General features: G+C 40.8%; 1 protein-coding gene across 1 annotated transcript in view; it reads right to left on the reverse strand.

Moving 5' to 3' along the window:
- Nucleotides 1–11,905: 11,905 nt before the first annotated feature.
- MOCOS (molybdenum cofactor sulfurase) overlaps nucleotides 11,906–15,772 on the reverse strand; it is a 207,621-nt gene continuing 203,754 nt past the window's right edge. Inside the window, exon 15 of the mRNA XM_058805961.1 lies at nucleotides 11,906–15,512. Within this exon, the coding sequence (XP_058661944.1) occupies nucleotides 15,366–15,512 (147 nt within the window). The 3' untranslated portion in view covers nucleotides 11,906–15,365. The remainder of the gene's footprint in view (nucleotides 15,513–15,772) is intronic.

Here is a 15,772-nt window from a genome sequence, read left to right on the forward strand (position 1 = left end):
GCTTCTTCTACACAAGAGTCTAACACCACCATTTTTCTCAGCAGTTACACACACTTATCTGATAAAGATTTTTCAGCGTTTATCTGGATGCTTTGGGATGCTCTGACCTTGAAGGAGAAGGTCTCCATGCACCCACCCGGCAGCCAGGGGCATCTTTTGAGTAGGATGAAAGGATTACCTGCTGTGGAAAGCAGCAGCTCAGGTGTTGGTTGTTCCTCCTTGCCACGAGGCAGGACCAAGGCCACCTTGTGCAAGAGCACATTGCAGGGATCTGTGGAGCCCTGTCCCAGAGCACTGCTGTGTCTCACTGGGAGAAGGGTTAGCCCTCATTTGCCAGTCAGGCTGAGCTGCTGAGAGCCACAGGGCAGGGATTCCCACCACCCTGCTCAGTTCAAAGCGATATGCTAAATATATGCAAAGGCATGAAATCAGATGCAAAAGGGAAAGGGAAAGCTGATTATCTGTGGACCTTCCAGAAGGCTGCATTGTGCCATTGCCTTAGGGAGGAAGAAAAATTCTCCTTGGGACGTCGTGCGCACTGGATCATGCTTGCTGTGTCCTTGCTTCTAAGCAGAGGCAGTTAGCCTTTTTTCCTCTCCTTCAGTGGTAAAATTAGGAGTAAAATCAAGAGAAAACAAAATGTGTGGCTCAGATCAGGACAAATTAAGTTGTCAGAGCTTTCTTGTCAACATAGAGAGAAATAATTGTTGTGGACAATATAAGAATTCAATGATGTCCATGGACAGTAATGGCCAAGATTATATTGCCATGCATTTTATGCACCGGCATGTAAGGACATGGCATATTCTCTTGTTCGTTATCAGTGAAAAGTCTGATTCCATAAAAGATGAAAGAATTACATTAATCCACTTCCCCTGCTATTTTGGAGGACAGTTGATGTGTGATCGCAAAGTGCTCAGAGGTGAGTGGTGACCCTAAGCAGAGGAAATGGAGAAAACAGGTTCTCTTGGTGCCCTGACTGGAATGGTTATGCAAGAACCAGGCACAAACCACTTCATTTTCATTATCTAGGGCAGGCACTGTCCCCAGGGAAGGGAAAGGCAGGGAGCCCGAGGCAAGAGGAGAGAGGTTGTGAGGGACAGGATTGTGTGCTGCAATGTAGCAGTGACCAAGGAGGCTTCTGTCCTTCTGTCCTTCTGTCGGGGAGGAGAGATGAGGAACCCTCTCCATGTGACTCAGCCGAGGTCTGATCAGCAAAACTGCTCAGAGCTCTGGGTACCCCTCCTCTAGAATGCAAAGCTTGCTTTCTAATTTCTATCAAATCCCTGACCAGACAGAGGTCAAGTGGTGCCAGCAATATTTTCTGGGCTGGGAAGACTCACTGGTCCAAGCTGGGAAAACTGACTTGAGGAAAGTTGGGTGAGCTGGGATAAGCTACAGGCAATTTCTCTGACAAGATTATTTGAAGGGTGGAGGTGAAAAAGGGAGACAAATCATCTAAGGCAGAGTAAGCACTATGGCCAGTTCATTATGTACTTTTACAGCACTTAAAGAGTGATCAGACATTTTATAAAACAAATAAAAATCCATGGTCTGAGACCCTTATGCGCTAATCAGAGGCATAACAGGATGCATGACTGAAGGAATGAAAGGCAGGAAAACAGAGATTGAGGGATATAATAATATTTAATGGGCTGAAACTAAGACAGGACAAATGTAAATTGAAATTAAAATTCAAATAGATCATTAGACCCATTGCAAAATCATCCAAAATATGGATTAATATTCCATTCATGACACCTGAACAAAATGTACATCACTTGCAAAATGCATGAAAGTATTTCTTCCTAGAGGAATTCACAAACTGTTTCAGACAGGAGAAGGAACACAGATGAGTTGTCAGCAAGGGGAACACAGAAACAGTGCAAAGAGCAGAGCACTGGACACAAGCATTGGCCTCTATGGACATTGTCTCATTTGTCCTCAGAAAATGCAGGACAACAGACATCATATAGAGACCCATTACACCAGTGATACACCACTCAATTGGGGTTTCCATAAACACCAAGAATCTTTTTGGAAGCTCTTTCTGTTGTGTCAAGCATTAGGGCTGGACCCCTATCCTGATTTCCAGAGTGATATGGACTTGATTCCTTGTCATATTGCTTCCCAGTAAATCATCCAACACCATAAAATCCATAACACAATTCTGTGTCCCAGCACTACCACCACACTTCAAAAGACAACCTAGGATGCAAAATAGCTGTTCTTTAGTAACATTTTTCTTTAGTATTGAAATACTGGATGCACACAAGACCATCTTACAGGAATTTTATGCCAGAAAGTCCACTGGTGTAATTACTAATTACACAGGACCTAGATTTGGATCAGGTCTCAGGGCAATTTTATTGATTTCCTCATCCTATTTTTGATTTCTTACACTCATTCCTCACTGATTTAGCAGCAGTGAAAGTGCTAATTCCTAGAAAAGTTGAGGCAGAGAGAGAGAGAGAGACTTCCCTCATATTCAGCACAGCCTCTGGGAGTAAACTGATCCACATCTCCATCACTAGGTAAAGTAAAAATATTTGCAAAATAGGCCATCTTTTAAAAAAAATTAATTGTTTACATATTCCACAACTAAACACATTTCTCAATAAATTGGTGCATCATTCACAATTTTGTTTTCCTACAGAAACTTGCTCAGGACCCTAGGAGCTGATAGCTCATAACTGACAGAATGGTCCGAGTAGCATAGAAAGTTTTTTCAGTGCGGCTGAGCCTGAACACACTAATTTTAGAGCAGATAAGATAAATAGAACAGATAAAGCTTGCCATCTAGAGGAACTGTACAGAAATCCACTTTTCTTTCTACTGAACCTGTTCTTGCTGTTACTCATTTGAGTGTGAGACCAACAAGAGCAAGTGACACATTTTAGTAGTGATCAGAACTCAGCAGCTACCAAGGAGATTGGAACAAGATTATAGAGAGACCTGCCTTCAGCTTGTCCTTCTGCCATCCAACTTCTCCCTCCTTTTGCACCCAGTATAAAGATCCCTGCTCCATCTTGCTCCCACAACTACACTCCATGGTGAGATTCCCTTCCTACTGCTTTCTGTGTGATAATGAGAAGGGACAGCAGAGCAGAGGGGTGAATCGCTGCCCTCACTTTTTGCTGAGGTAGAGTCTGGAGGATAGGTGAGGGAAATGCCTCAGGGGACTGAAGTATCAATTCAAGACATCATTCTCTGCTCACCACAGAAGGACAGCCTTTAGACCATGAAGAATATCACAGGGACAGAAAAGGACCCAGGCCACAATCTATTGGAGCTGCCTGAAAAATGCAATTGATAAGGCAGGGGTAGGATGGTACAGCTGTGTCCTGCTAAAATCTCAGAGGTGCACTGCAGTGCCTGGGTAGGAGATGCCTCTTGGTGGGAGCCCCAGAGCAGCCCCATCTGACTTGCTTGGTAAAGTTGACAAGATTTCCAAACCCGTTTGTGGCTTGGAGCGGAAGGAAGGTGGCCATGGTGGGCAGGGATGAATGCATCCAGGCAGCCAGGCCAAGGAAAATCAGGTCTCCTGCTCTGGAGGTGAAAGCAAGCTGCCCTGGCTGTGTGCAATCCAGTCGAGGCTGCTGTGCCACTCACCCTGGCCAAACACACAAGGTGACTCCCAGCTACTTTCTCTTGCATAAGAGTGTGTTACATAAGCAGCAGTGGTGGTGCAATTATTTGTCTGGATACAGCACTGGGCACAAGGTCAGTGACGCTGCCTGTTAAATTGCCTCAACTTCAGACCTGAGCTTCTGCCTCGAGTGCAGACGCTTCAAAGAGATTGTGAGAAGAATGAGCACCACTCTCATTTCACTGAATGGAAAGTAATATGTCCTTCCAGCTTCAGGCCTAGCAAAAACAATAAACTGAGCTTCTCATGATTTTCACATTTGGGAGAACTTCATATAATTAAGAGAATGACCCTGTCCTGCTTCTCTTGAAATCAAAAGGAGTCCCGCAGTTTACAGGAATTAAAATTGTAGCAGTGTTCACTGTGCTTTTGCCATTTCACAGTCAGACTGATATCAGAAGAGTCAGGTTAGTGGAAATCAAGGAGATGCTGCCAACTTACACCAGAGCTGGAGGCAACTGATCATGAGCTGTCATCCCTCAGGCTAATTATGAACTCATCAGTTCAAGGATTCTTCTGAGTTCACTTTTAGGGATCAGTGTGGTTAGTCCTCCACCTCCACTAAACCTAATTTTTAGCCTTACAATGACATACCTAAGTACTTGTTTAACTTCTGAGTTACCACTCCTTTGGGCTGGGAAACTGATAACAATTTGATGAGTTGTCCCCAGATCAGTGCTGGCCTCATATTTCACCCACCCTGCTGTACCCTGTTGTTTAATCATACCTCACTGCTCTTAATGAGACTCATTTGTCTTACTCTCAAGTTTCATACTGTTTCCTGCTTTACTGACTTTTGTGATGAAAGCAACAGAAACACTTTTAATTGATGCCTTTCAGGTGACATTAGCCCTTGCAAGAGCATCCATCAGTGGTGGTAAACATCTGTCTGATAAGAATTTTCCTTTTTATATTCCACTTTGGAAATTTAAAAATAGCTAAAGCTCTGCTGATAAAGGATAAGCAATACACAGCCTTCAACTGACAAATTACAAGGATGGGGAGCCTGGTAACAGAAGTCTCTCAGATCCTTGGTGGCATGGTGGTGATTATAAGACCAAGTTAAGCAGACTGACAAAACCCTTTCATCAAGAGCTGCCCTTTGCACATTAATTTGCATGAACCTGTGAACACAGTGTCCATAATAGTCTGGGTGCACTGCCAGACTGGGTCAGCTCAGGGGCAGCAAGAGTCTCCACGTTCAGCTGTTAGTTGAAAAATAATCACCTTGGTCTTTGGCCAACATCAGTTACCTGGCAGAAAGTAAAAGTCAGGGAGCAAATCAGTGGAACTGACTGACTGAGGTGTCCAGGCTTGTGCAGAAGCAGACTGACCACTTTGGTCCTCAGTCAAAGCAGTTACTGCTGCTTTCTGTGGCAAATGGAGAATGATCCTGATTGTCACATGGAGAGAGTTGAGTGTTTTCAAGAGCACTTATCCCTAGTTCAGGCCTTGAGGGCACTGATATGGCACAACTGCCCTGAGCAGTGTCCCAAGACTCCGTCCCTGCTCAGCCCAAGAGACCTGTCAGCTCCATCTGGGCACTCTGTTCAGCACTGCCCTCTGCTGCAACAGGCTGGGGATGAAGAATGCTGGAGTTAGGGAACCCTTTTTGATCCCTTTGTCACCAGCCAGGTGATCCACTGCTATATTTGGTGCTCTTCCAGGGCTGAGGGAAACATTTGACAACATCTCAAGGACTCTACTCCCTCCATTTTGCTGCTCTTCTCTAAGACACCAGGATCATGTTCATCCTTGAGATCAATTGCACACCATTGCAAATATTGAAGTCTTGGGAATCTTCCAAGTGATCTGCTGGAAACGCCCAACTTTGTACAGCTCCTTTGTAGCTCAGCTAGATAACATGTATATGAGGATATCCCATCAAAGGGAAGAAGAGCTCATAAAAGCAAGAAATGTTGATTGACTTACTAACAACATCTGCCTGGTTGTTAATAAAAGACTTGTCTGCAAGGACTTTCAAATTCATAACCTCAACTGCTATGCTTGCAACATTTGCCTACTACAAAAGAAAAAACAATTAAAAAGTAAAAAAATTGGTAATAATTTTGAGCCCTGTCACCTCAGCAGACAAAGAATTTAGGTTCTAACATCTTCTCAACTTCTTTACAATACAAACATCCTACTAATCCGTGTTCAACATCACCTTGGAATTCATTTAGATTATTCATCACGTATGCATGGGGATTTCAGAACGATACTTGTGGGAAGGTTCTCTGCTCCCATGTGATTATAGCTTTTATATGTTGCACTGGGACAAATAAATATGCCAGGTGCCAGGGAAAGAAAAACGAGGCTGCTCAGCAGTTCAGGCCTTATTTTGTTCCCGTGATTGCCTGAAAATCTCATTGACCTATTCTGCCTGATTCACACTTTTTGCACTGTACATGCTAAAGAGAGAAGCACAAAGATACATTTGTGAACAGCTGTCAACTTTCTCTTGCCTGCTGGCAGTGAAACAGCTGATTAACTGCTTTCAGATGTGGTTCATTTAGTAAATTAGGAAGTGGTACATCTTTGTCTAAAGTTTCAGAAGTCCTTGGGTTGCATGGATATTTGACTGTTGCACTGCTCAGTCAACCCAATTTTTATTGAGTGTTTAGCTCATGCTTCTAGGAAATCAAATTTGTTAAGTATCCAAAACTGGGTATGCAGAAATGGAACTGCCTCAGTTGCATAGCAACTTACTGAATATTGTGGAGATCCATTTAGAACATATTGAGGGAAGCAAATATGATTACCACCAACCTAGAGAGGAAATGTGAGTTTACTCAGTAAAGATGAGTTTAATTCTGCTGCTGACTTCATTCAGACCAAGATTTCAACCACATTCCAGTCTTGCAAAGAATGTACTAAACACCCCATCCCTCCCAATCCTTGAAAATAAACCCCCAAATTTTCCATGATTAAGTCAAGGGAGGTCTGAGGATTGCAGCACAGGATGTATGAGGTGATGCTGAGGGAGTGGGTTTCTTCAGACTAGAGAAGAGAAAGCAAAGGGCTGGGGGTGCAATTACCTATGGGCCAGGGGTAGAGACCAGTCTTCAAAAAGATGCACAGTGAAAGGATAAGAAGCAACAGCCTGAAGTTGAATTTTGGTCTAAAGAAGGACTTCTTCATCAGAAGGTGGAAAAGCAAAGGACGAGGTTGCCCAGAAACATGGTTGGAGGGACTCAAAACTCAGTTGGATACAGCCTGAGAGACCTGATCTAGCCCTGAAGCTTGGAGCAGTGTTTTGAACTAGAGGACATTCAGAAGTCTGTTCAAACACAGTTACCCTGACACTGAGAGCCCCATTATCAAGAGGGTAACCAAAAATTAATGAATGATAGTAGTACTCAAAACAAAATTTCCCATGAATGAATTCATGCAAAACCCATCATAAACATTTTTAAAAATTTATGAAGTTGTTATTGCACAGCAATATTTTGGCTCATTAAATGAGAAAACAACTGGCTTATAGTGATAAAAGGATTCACACTGAAATACACAGCTTTCTAATCTCATGTTTTTTTCTTTTTCAAATCCAGCTTTGCTTTTAGACAGAAATGAGAAATAGCTGAAAGATAGAGGGGACAGTTCACTTTTAAGGCAGCATTTCCCCATTCTCAAGTCCATTCATAAATCTGTGGTTGCATTTTCAGATGGATTACCAGGCTCATGACTCCTGTTGCCCTAAGGGCACCAAGGGGTCTTGTTCTACTTACAGGCTCTAAAGACGCTTCATCTCCTCTGCCATTCATGTTCAGACATCCTCTTCCAGCCTGCAGTTATTTCTTCCATGGAAAATCCAGGTTAAGAAAGGCTGAGTGCATGTCACAAAAATGCCAGCATCAAGAGGTCAAAAATCATGATGTTTCTGAACCAATAAGTCTTGCTATAGCTAGAAAGCTTTTCAGCTTTTTATTGCAGTATTAAGGTCAGAATTTTCCTCTTTCTGAGAAAGAGTGCATCTCCTCATGAGGCCTTCCCTTATGATTTTAAGGTTTGCTCTGTCATATAACTACATTGATTAGCAACTTTATCTCCATGCCCACATCCAGCATGAGTATCTCTGTCAATAATAAGCTGATAACAACATTATTTCAGCGACTTCTATCCATAATCTGGCAGTCAGAGGGCTGTAAAAACAAGAACTGGTAAGACAAACTGTGGCTTGGGTGTTCAAAACCCAAGAAATTGTTTTCATTTATATTAATGTATTTTAGAAGTCTTAGATTGTTTTGTTTAGTTCTGTTATTCACTTTTATACTTATTTTCATATTATTTTTAAATGTAATTTTCTTCCTACAGAGAAAGCTGTAGAAAATCAAAGCATGCTGTTTTCATTTAAAAAATTCTATTATTTTGCTGTACTGTGGCACTTTCCATCTGATACCACTTTGCCTCTCAATCTCTACTTGTTCCTTCTGGCATAAAGATCATCACTGGAGACTTCAGAAAAATAAGAACGCCTACTTAAAGTAAATGTCCTAATTTGAGTTTCTGAGAGAGAGATGTGTGTACTTATGGGATTTCTCTTCCAGCAAGCATTCCCACTGAGCCTCAAGCCTCAGTGATGCCTGACTGCTTCTACTCTTTGATAAGTGCCATGAACATTTGTCCAAATGGCTCGTTGTGTAATATCAACATTCAGCTAATTTGTAGTCTCAGTTTAGAAAGTTGTGTCTTGTTCAGGAGTTTTCAAAGTTCAATTCCTCTTACTGGATAGAAATTGTAATTTAAACAAATAGTTTGCCCATCAACATTTAGGGGATGATAGATGCAATCAGAAGAAATGCAACACAGGTTATAATGACCCTCCCAACGCAAACTTATTCTTATTTGAAGCAGACCATTGATTTAATATATATGCAGATAAATATGCTAATTTAATACCTGACAATCTCATTTAGATCACATATAGTTTCTTAAATGCATGATTGATGGCTTTTATTATCTATGCACTTAACAAAAAGGGCTGGTAGGAATCTACTTACATTCTTCCCAATGTTTCATGCAGGTCCCTGCTCCACACAGCTCTCAGTCTTGCTTGACTGACTTAACCAATTGTTTGAGATTACCCACTCAATAAAACCTCAGATTTTCTCTTCCTCGACATAGCCTTCACTTTGCAAGTAAATAGCTCCAAATTGCCATGCTGTGCCAGGGGGAAAGGCAAGGGAGACTGAATTAATACCAAGTGACTCCATGATGCCAGTAGGAGATATAAAATAGTATAATAACTTGACAAATCCTTCCCTCAGAAAAAAACATACGCAACTAGTGAATGAAAAGTCCTCCAAGGCTGGTAAACTAAATTAGCAAAGACTGTTGGGTTTTAATTGATCTAAAAGTCTCTGGCCACAATATACAACTCCTGTGATACAGCAGTGGCAGCATTCCAACATTGTCCCTGGGCCGCTGTGCCACTCTCTCTCTCACTCTCTCTCTCCATCTTCTTTTCTAACTGACCAGACATTTCTGAGGAACATTGTAGCTTATTCAAAGTTCTGGCTGACAGATGAAGCAACTCAGACAAGAACCTTCACTTTTCAAGTGTATTAAATCACAACATCAAGCTTTGGATAGCAAGTCAAACAGAGAAAACTTACATTCTTGCAATCATAGAACTATTCAGTGTGGAAAACACCCTTAAGACCATTGAGTCCAACAGTTAACCCAGCACAGCCAAGTCCACCACTGACCATGCCCCTCAGAACCACATCTGTGTCTTTTAAATACCTCTGGGGATGGTGACTCAGCCACTTCCCTGGACAGCCTACTCCAATTCTTGACAACCTTTTCATGAAGAAATTTTTCCTAATATGGAACATAAACCTCCTGTGGCACAACTTGAGACTGTTTCCTTTTATTCCTTAAAGCAGAATAAAAACACACATTTGACCCAAGATAAATTTAATTTAATTTCAGTATTAAAGGGTTTGTTGGGAGAAACTTCGAAAGGAAATGCAAAGGCTCCAAGGATAAGAAATAATTGAAAGCATTCGGCTAAACCAGTGAAATTACAAATATTTAATACATGACTCACAGGAATTACATCCATGAATTATGGATACTGCAGAGGCTCATCTCCATTTGTAGAATGGGTTCAGCAGTGCAGGGCCTTCTGTAGTCTTCTAGTTTTCTGTAGCTTCTGGAAATAATAACTCACAAAATTTTCAACAGCTTTATCTGATTCATCTATCATAAGTACCAGGAAACAACAGACTTGATATTAGATCACTGCTGGCTTTTAAAACACAGCCTCATGGAAAACAGCCCTTTTAGAAATCAAAAGCTGATTTCACTTCTGGACTGAGGAATCATGTCTGCATAAACAATCCTGGCCAGAATGCTTTAATCCAGACGGGACACTTGCCTCTGAAAACCAGCAAAAAGCATGAAAGGGGCTCAAATATGGTATGTACTAGTTATCTAGCAGAAGCTGATGTTGAGTTCCAGATTTGAAGTGTGTTGACAAGTTTTGGTGGCAAGTTTGGAAGAGATTGGCTTACAGAAGAAATTTGATTTAGGACAGAACTGTACCTAGTTATAGGCTATGTGTGAACCATGCAAGGGAAGGGGCTTTACATTTAAGGTCTGTAGCCTTTCAAATTTGCCATGAAACTGCTGTACTAAATCAAATTCCCTGACTTCTCACATTTTGTCTTACTTGGTGGGTATTTAGGACACCCCTCAGCAATTCTGAGTGGCAAATGCTACAACATGCAATTTTTTTTGTTTCTCTCCTTTTCCTATCCTGCCTTTGCAATGATCTGTTCCCCAAAGGCACAATTCTTGAATATTATTCTTAGAGGAAGACTTCACAGCACCAGCAGAAAAAATACTAACTTTTTCTGTAACACATATTTCTGGGATTATTAGGGAGGTTTCTGATGTACTCTGCCCATGACAGTGATGCTCAAAGAAGCCCAATTTCAAACTTCCCTAACATCTCTCCCTGTCCATAGTGCTGAGTCCCTTCACTCCTCATGCAGGAAAACTGCCTATTTTCTTTTCCAATGGAAAGGACCTACAACCACCACCTCACCAAGTGACTAGCAAAACAAACTGGTCAGCATGAAAAGGAGGGAAGAGAAGTCTCTTAAATGGTGCCTTGCTTTAGAGGCACCATTTGACCTCTCTGTCAATGACTTACTCTGAGTTCTCAGAATGATTTATGGGCCTAAGGATACCTACATACCTTAATTTTCTGGGGGAAAAAACCCACAAACTAGATGATGAAAGCATTCGCATCACAACTTTTCTTTCTCTCCTGCATTTTTTCCTGTTCACTCTGGCCTTACCACTGGCACACCTACCAAGAAGTCAGAAATGTAGGTACATCTTTTGATGACTTAAACTCGTATTTCCCCCAATGGCATATTTCAAAACACACCTGAGAGGTTCTTCTCTATTCTTGATGAAGTTCCACCTTTTATTTACACACTGGTGGCCAGAGGAAGGAGACAAAGCTGCTTCTGCAAATGCAGTGTCTCAAAAATCCCACTGAAAGGAGCACTCTGCTTTCTCCTCCCCTCTCTGGGGGCTATGCCTATGTTTTCCCCCAGCATTTGCCTCAAGACATCTGTATAATGCAGAGACAGGGCTGCGCCCACATTTCACCTGCATGGGAGTGACTTACCTGTTGTGTTGCAGAGTTCTGCTCTTCCTCCCCTCCCACATTCAGTGACTCAAAAAATGCATGAATAATTAGCTCAAAGTCATGTGTGGATGCCACCTCACTGGGCTCATGTCTGTCTCCTGCTGGCCCTGTGAGTCACAGATCATTTCCATGCAAACCTCATGAGAAGGGAGGGACAAGCCTTCCCTGTGATTCCTACACATACCAACTCCTGTTTAGTCTTCCCTACTGACTGACAGGTTAGACACTGGGGAAAAACAGTGTTGGATCCCTCCAGGCAAAGGAGAGGGAAACAAACCATCTCTTCTCTCATCATCTCACCCTTGGTGAAAGCTCCAACTGGATAACAGAGATGGATTCAACAGAACTGACTGTACACATTTTAAAGGAAACCAGTGATTATGAGCTCATTTTGTGCAGGGCCTGAGTGTGCAGCTGATTGGCATGTGGCTACACTGATGGAGGGAACACCTCACCTGTGAATCCCACCAGCAATGAGACATCCCTTCAGTCCTGAGCCACGTCATCCATGTGCCCAGCCATGCCTCAAAGCAGAACTGAGCGCCTCATGAGCTTGAAGGTCAGGAACCACCACCAGGAGACACATCAAACACAATATATATTTTATTGGTTTAATTTCCAAGGCAGTTAAAAACCAGATGAAAAAAGATTTACATAGCATAATCTCTACAATTTATGAAGAATAATCACATTTTTATGCAGTCCTTTGTCTTGATTTTCTTGACAGAAAGATGACCTAAAATTTTTAGTATATTTGAAGGACATCGTTGAAAGTATATAAATTGTAAACTAATCTGAAATATCTCAGTCATATCAGAAAACATAGAGCTCAGAAACTTATCCTAAAAATGCTGATTTCTGTTTTGTGATTTCAGTCTCCTGGCTATTATTAGAGCTTGTAACAGTCACCATTTTTACCTTGAGATTTGAGAAGGGGCTAAGTCTCATAGATAATGGAATGTGTCTGAATAATTAATTGCAAGTAAATAAGCATTTGGTTTTCAAACATATAGAGGACTTTCTAGATATAACACTCTGGAAATACGGTATTAAGTACATTTATTATCCATATAAGGCAAACATATATCTGCAATTATTATTTAATTATTAAAAGGTTAATTTGGCAGTAATTGGAGTATTCAGATCAGAGCCTACATTCATATAAAGAGGTCTTATTTTCTATATACTTGGAAAGTTAAGAAATAAACCCTTATAGAACATATAATTTTTAATATAGTGTTTCAAAGTGTTTATGTCCCTTTTGTATCTGCAGTCCTTGGGGTTGCAGTATGCTAAATTTCTTCCTCTGAATTATTTTTTCACATTATGGGAGGCGTGTTCTTTCTGCAAACTTATAGTGCATGCCACTTAAAAGTGACTTTTTGTACTTCAAGATTTTCCACAGAGTTTTGTCGCTGAGAAGAATTTGCCTTCATCGATGGAAAGACATATCAGTTCTGGCAGGAACATTCCAATTACTAGAAGGGAAATATTATCTTTTATTTAGCTGAAAGATTCCTTATGTATCTTCCATCAATCTGAAGTGTTGTGACATTTCCTACCACTGTACCACAAGGATGTTCCTTCTGGGAAATGCACAGACTATACTAATGACTGTGTTCATACATCAGACAAAATCTTTCTTTTCCCCCTGGCAAAATGGCAAAATTATTCTTGATCTAATATAACCAAGCCACAGTAGAGAGAATGTGTAATTGACTGTAAATAATAGGTCAAAATGACCAAGCATGACATTTTAAAAGTTCAAATCCTCTCATCCATAGTTATCATACATTGCATTATGGATATTCACAAACAGTATTTGTCAAGCCACTGTGTACCAAAGTGACTTATTTTGTACTAAATGCAATAACGAGCGAAACAGAACCTTTTGAGGTTGCTTTCAATTTCCTTTTCTAACTTTTGTGCCATTTTAAACAAATGACACAGTGGTGAGGTGAAGAGGACAGAGCAGAGCACCAGAGATCACCAAAGGTCAGCATACAACAGGTCTCTTCATATTAAATCTGTCAGAGCTATGCTGGCCTTCTACCCAACAAAGCAATACTCTGCATAGCAGAAAGTGAAGCAGTTAAGAGATTTAGATACCAGGAAACTGCTTTTCAAGGTTCCAAAAAAGCCTTCTCATTACAACCTCAGATAATTGACTTTTAGAGAGATAAACTCAAAGCAGGCATCAAGGAGCAGACCTTGGGCTCTGAAGTGGAAGGTACAACTCTCAAAACTGATTTTCAGTTTACATACATATGAAAAACCTCTCTCTTCCCATGTATTTTATGGCAGATGGTAAGAAACAGATAATGTTTCTTCTCATTTCCATTACAAAGCTCTGCTGAGAGACTGTTCCAGCTGAAGTGAGTAAAACCAGTTCTTCAAAAGAAAAAAAGAAAAAAGAAACCATACATTAAAAAAAGGAGGAAAAAAAGGAAAGAGAAAAAGAAAAAAGAGCATTTTTGAATTCTGATTTGTGCAGTGGGTGATGAGCTTCCTTTTCCCATTCTCTGCTGCTCTGTGGTAGTCGCTCTTCTTTCAGAATGACTGTTTGACCAACTCTTTCACAGAGCCGCCTGCCTCCCTCCGGGGATATGCTCAAACAACTCAAGGATTGCTTCAGCCAGAAGCACTTTCACACAGCTGGAGCCAAAATTGCCCCTAAATCATACTGGATGAGAGTTTTGACGGTGCTTTTAGCGGGGTCAAAATTTCGCTTCCCAGATGGCAATAGAACAGCCAGTCTAGGAGAATTTTGCCTTCCAGGAGGACTTCCTGGAAGCATGAAATCATCCCATAGCTAGCTGGACACATGTTGAGGGTCATAAAACACCTGGCCTCAATGTATTCAGTCTTGATTTACATCAACTTTCCACATGGATTTTCTTCTTTGCTCCATGTCTTCCTTTATTTATTTTTTGTAATTTTCGCAGTAATTGATACTTCAGACTAAGGTTTCAGACATTTGCTCTCATAAATCAGAAAGCATGAGTTTTTTTTAGGAGTTGCCAACAGCTGTTTAAGAAGGGCACTATGAAATGAACAAAGGGTAAGAAAAAAGAATGCTTTGACCTGTTTGTGATGGAGAGCAGTCAAACTCTCAAGAGTTCCCTCAAGTGGCCATTAGAGATTGCTGAGGACAAACAAAGTTTGTATAGTAAATGACTGCAGTACTTGAAAAATCTCTAATTAGAGGTAATGTGTCAGCATCCAAAAATGTAAAAGGAAACAAGAGTGTGGAACTCATAGAGCCATGAAATGACTTGGGTGGGAAGGGACCTTAAAGACCATTTAGCTCCAACTCCTCTTCCATAGGCAGGGACATCATTACATAAAAAATCCTAGGGAAGACATCACATAAAATAAATCAGATGGAAAAGTAACAAAGGGAAGAGAAAGAAGTTGAGAACAAATGGATGGAATTCCTTCACAGGGAACGTGTATTGCAAATGAGTCCTCATTATCTTTGTGCTGTGTTAATGTTCTCATACACTACTCACACAGACTTCCCAATAATTCCCCCTTTTCCATTGCTTTCACGCTGTCTACACATCACCTTCAGTTTCCTTTTGGAAAAGCTGAATGCACTACTACTCTCATGCCACTCTTCCACTGTTCTCTTCCCACCCACATTGTTTCTAAAATATGTCTTGCATCCTCTTCTAATTGGGGTTTTGACAAAGCAGTAGAAGGAAGCAGTGTATTGTTGTGTTTACTTTCCTTCATTGAGATGTGGCTTTCTGACAACAAAGTTGGGCTTGTTTTGGGAGTCGTCCACCAGTAAGACTTGATCAAACCTGTTGAACCCTGAAGCAATTGTGCAAAATAGAGTTATGGCTGCTGCAACATAATCACAAGCAAAAACATGTAGGTGAGCTGTAATTATCAACAGTTTTGCCATCTGATAACATTTACAGCAAACAGAAAATTACCAGAAGCAAATGAGTGGAAGCTTTTTCTTTCTTTTTTTTTTTGAATAACTGACTACTGACTTTTCCCTGTCGTTGCATAAAAATTTTATCTCCACCAGAGAATCTATCCTGAACATTTTTCTTCACTGGATGTTGGAGGTTGAATTTCTGTATTCTCCTTCAGCACTGGAAGTACTTGAGACCCAACTGATAAAGTATCTGAAAAGGATGAGGAAAAGGGCTGGTTCATCAGGTATATGCCAAAGTTTGTCTGAAAAAAAGCAAAATATTTATTAAGACGCAATATGTGTTAAAGTAATCAAATCTATAGAGGATCCCACAACCTAGATATGTTTAGAAGAAATATATTGCTTTAAGAATAAGGAGGTATGTACTATGTCCATGTAATTAACAACATTCTTAACTCATTAATTATAATAGACTGGTAAACAGAAGCTAATGCCATGCTATTCAAGAAGAATAACTTAAGTAAGGGGATAAATAACACAGTATTTCATCATGAGCTGCTTA

Source organism: Ammospiza caudacuta, chromosome 1 (assembly GCF_027887145.1).
Source record: "Ammospiza caudacuta isolate bAmmCau1 chromosome 1, bAmmCau1.pri, whole genome shotgun sequence".
NCBI classification, from domain to species: Eukaryota; Metazoa; Chordata; class Aves; order Passeriformes; family Passerellidae; genus Ammospiza; species Ammospiza caudacuta.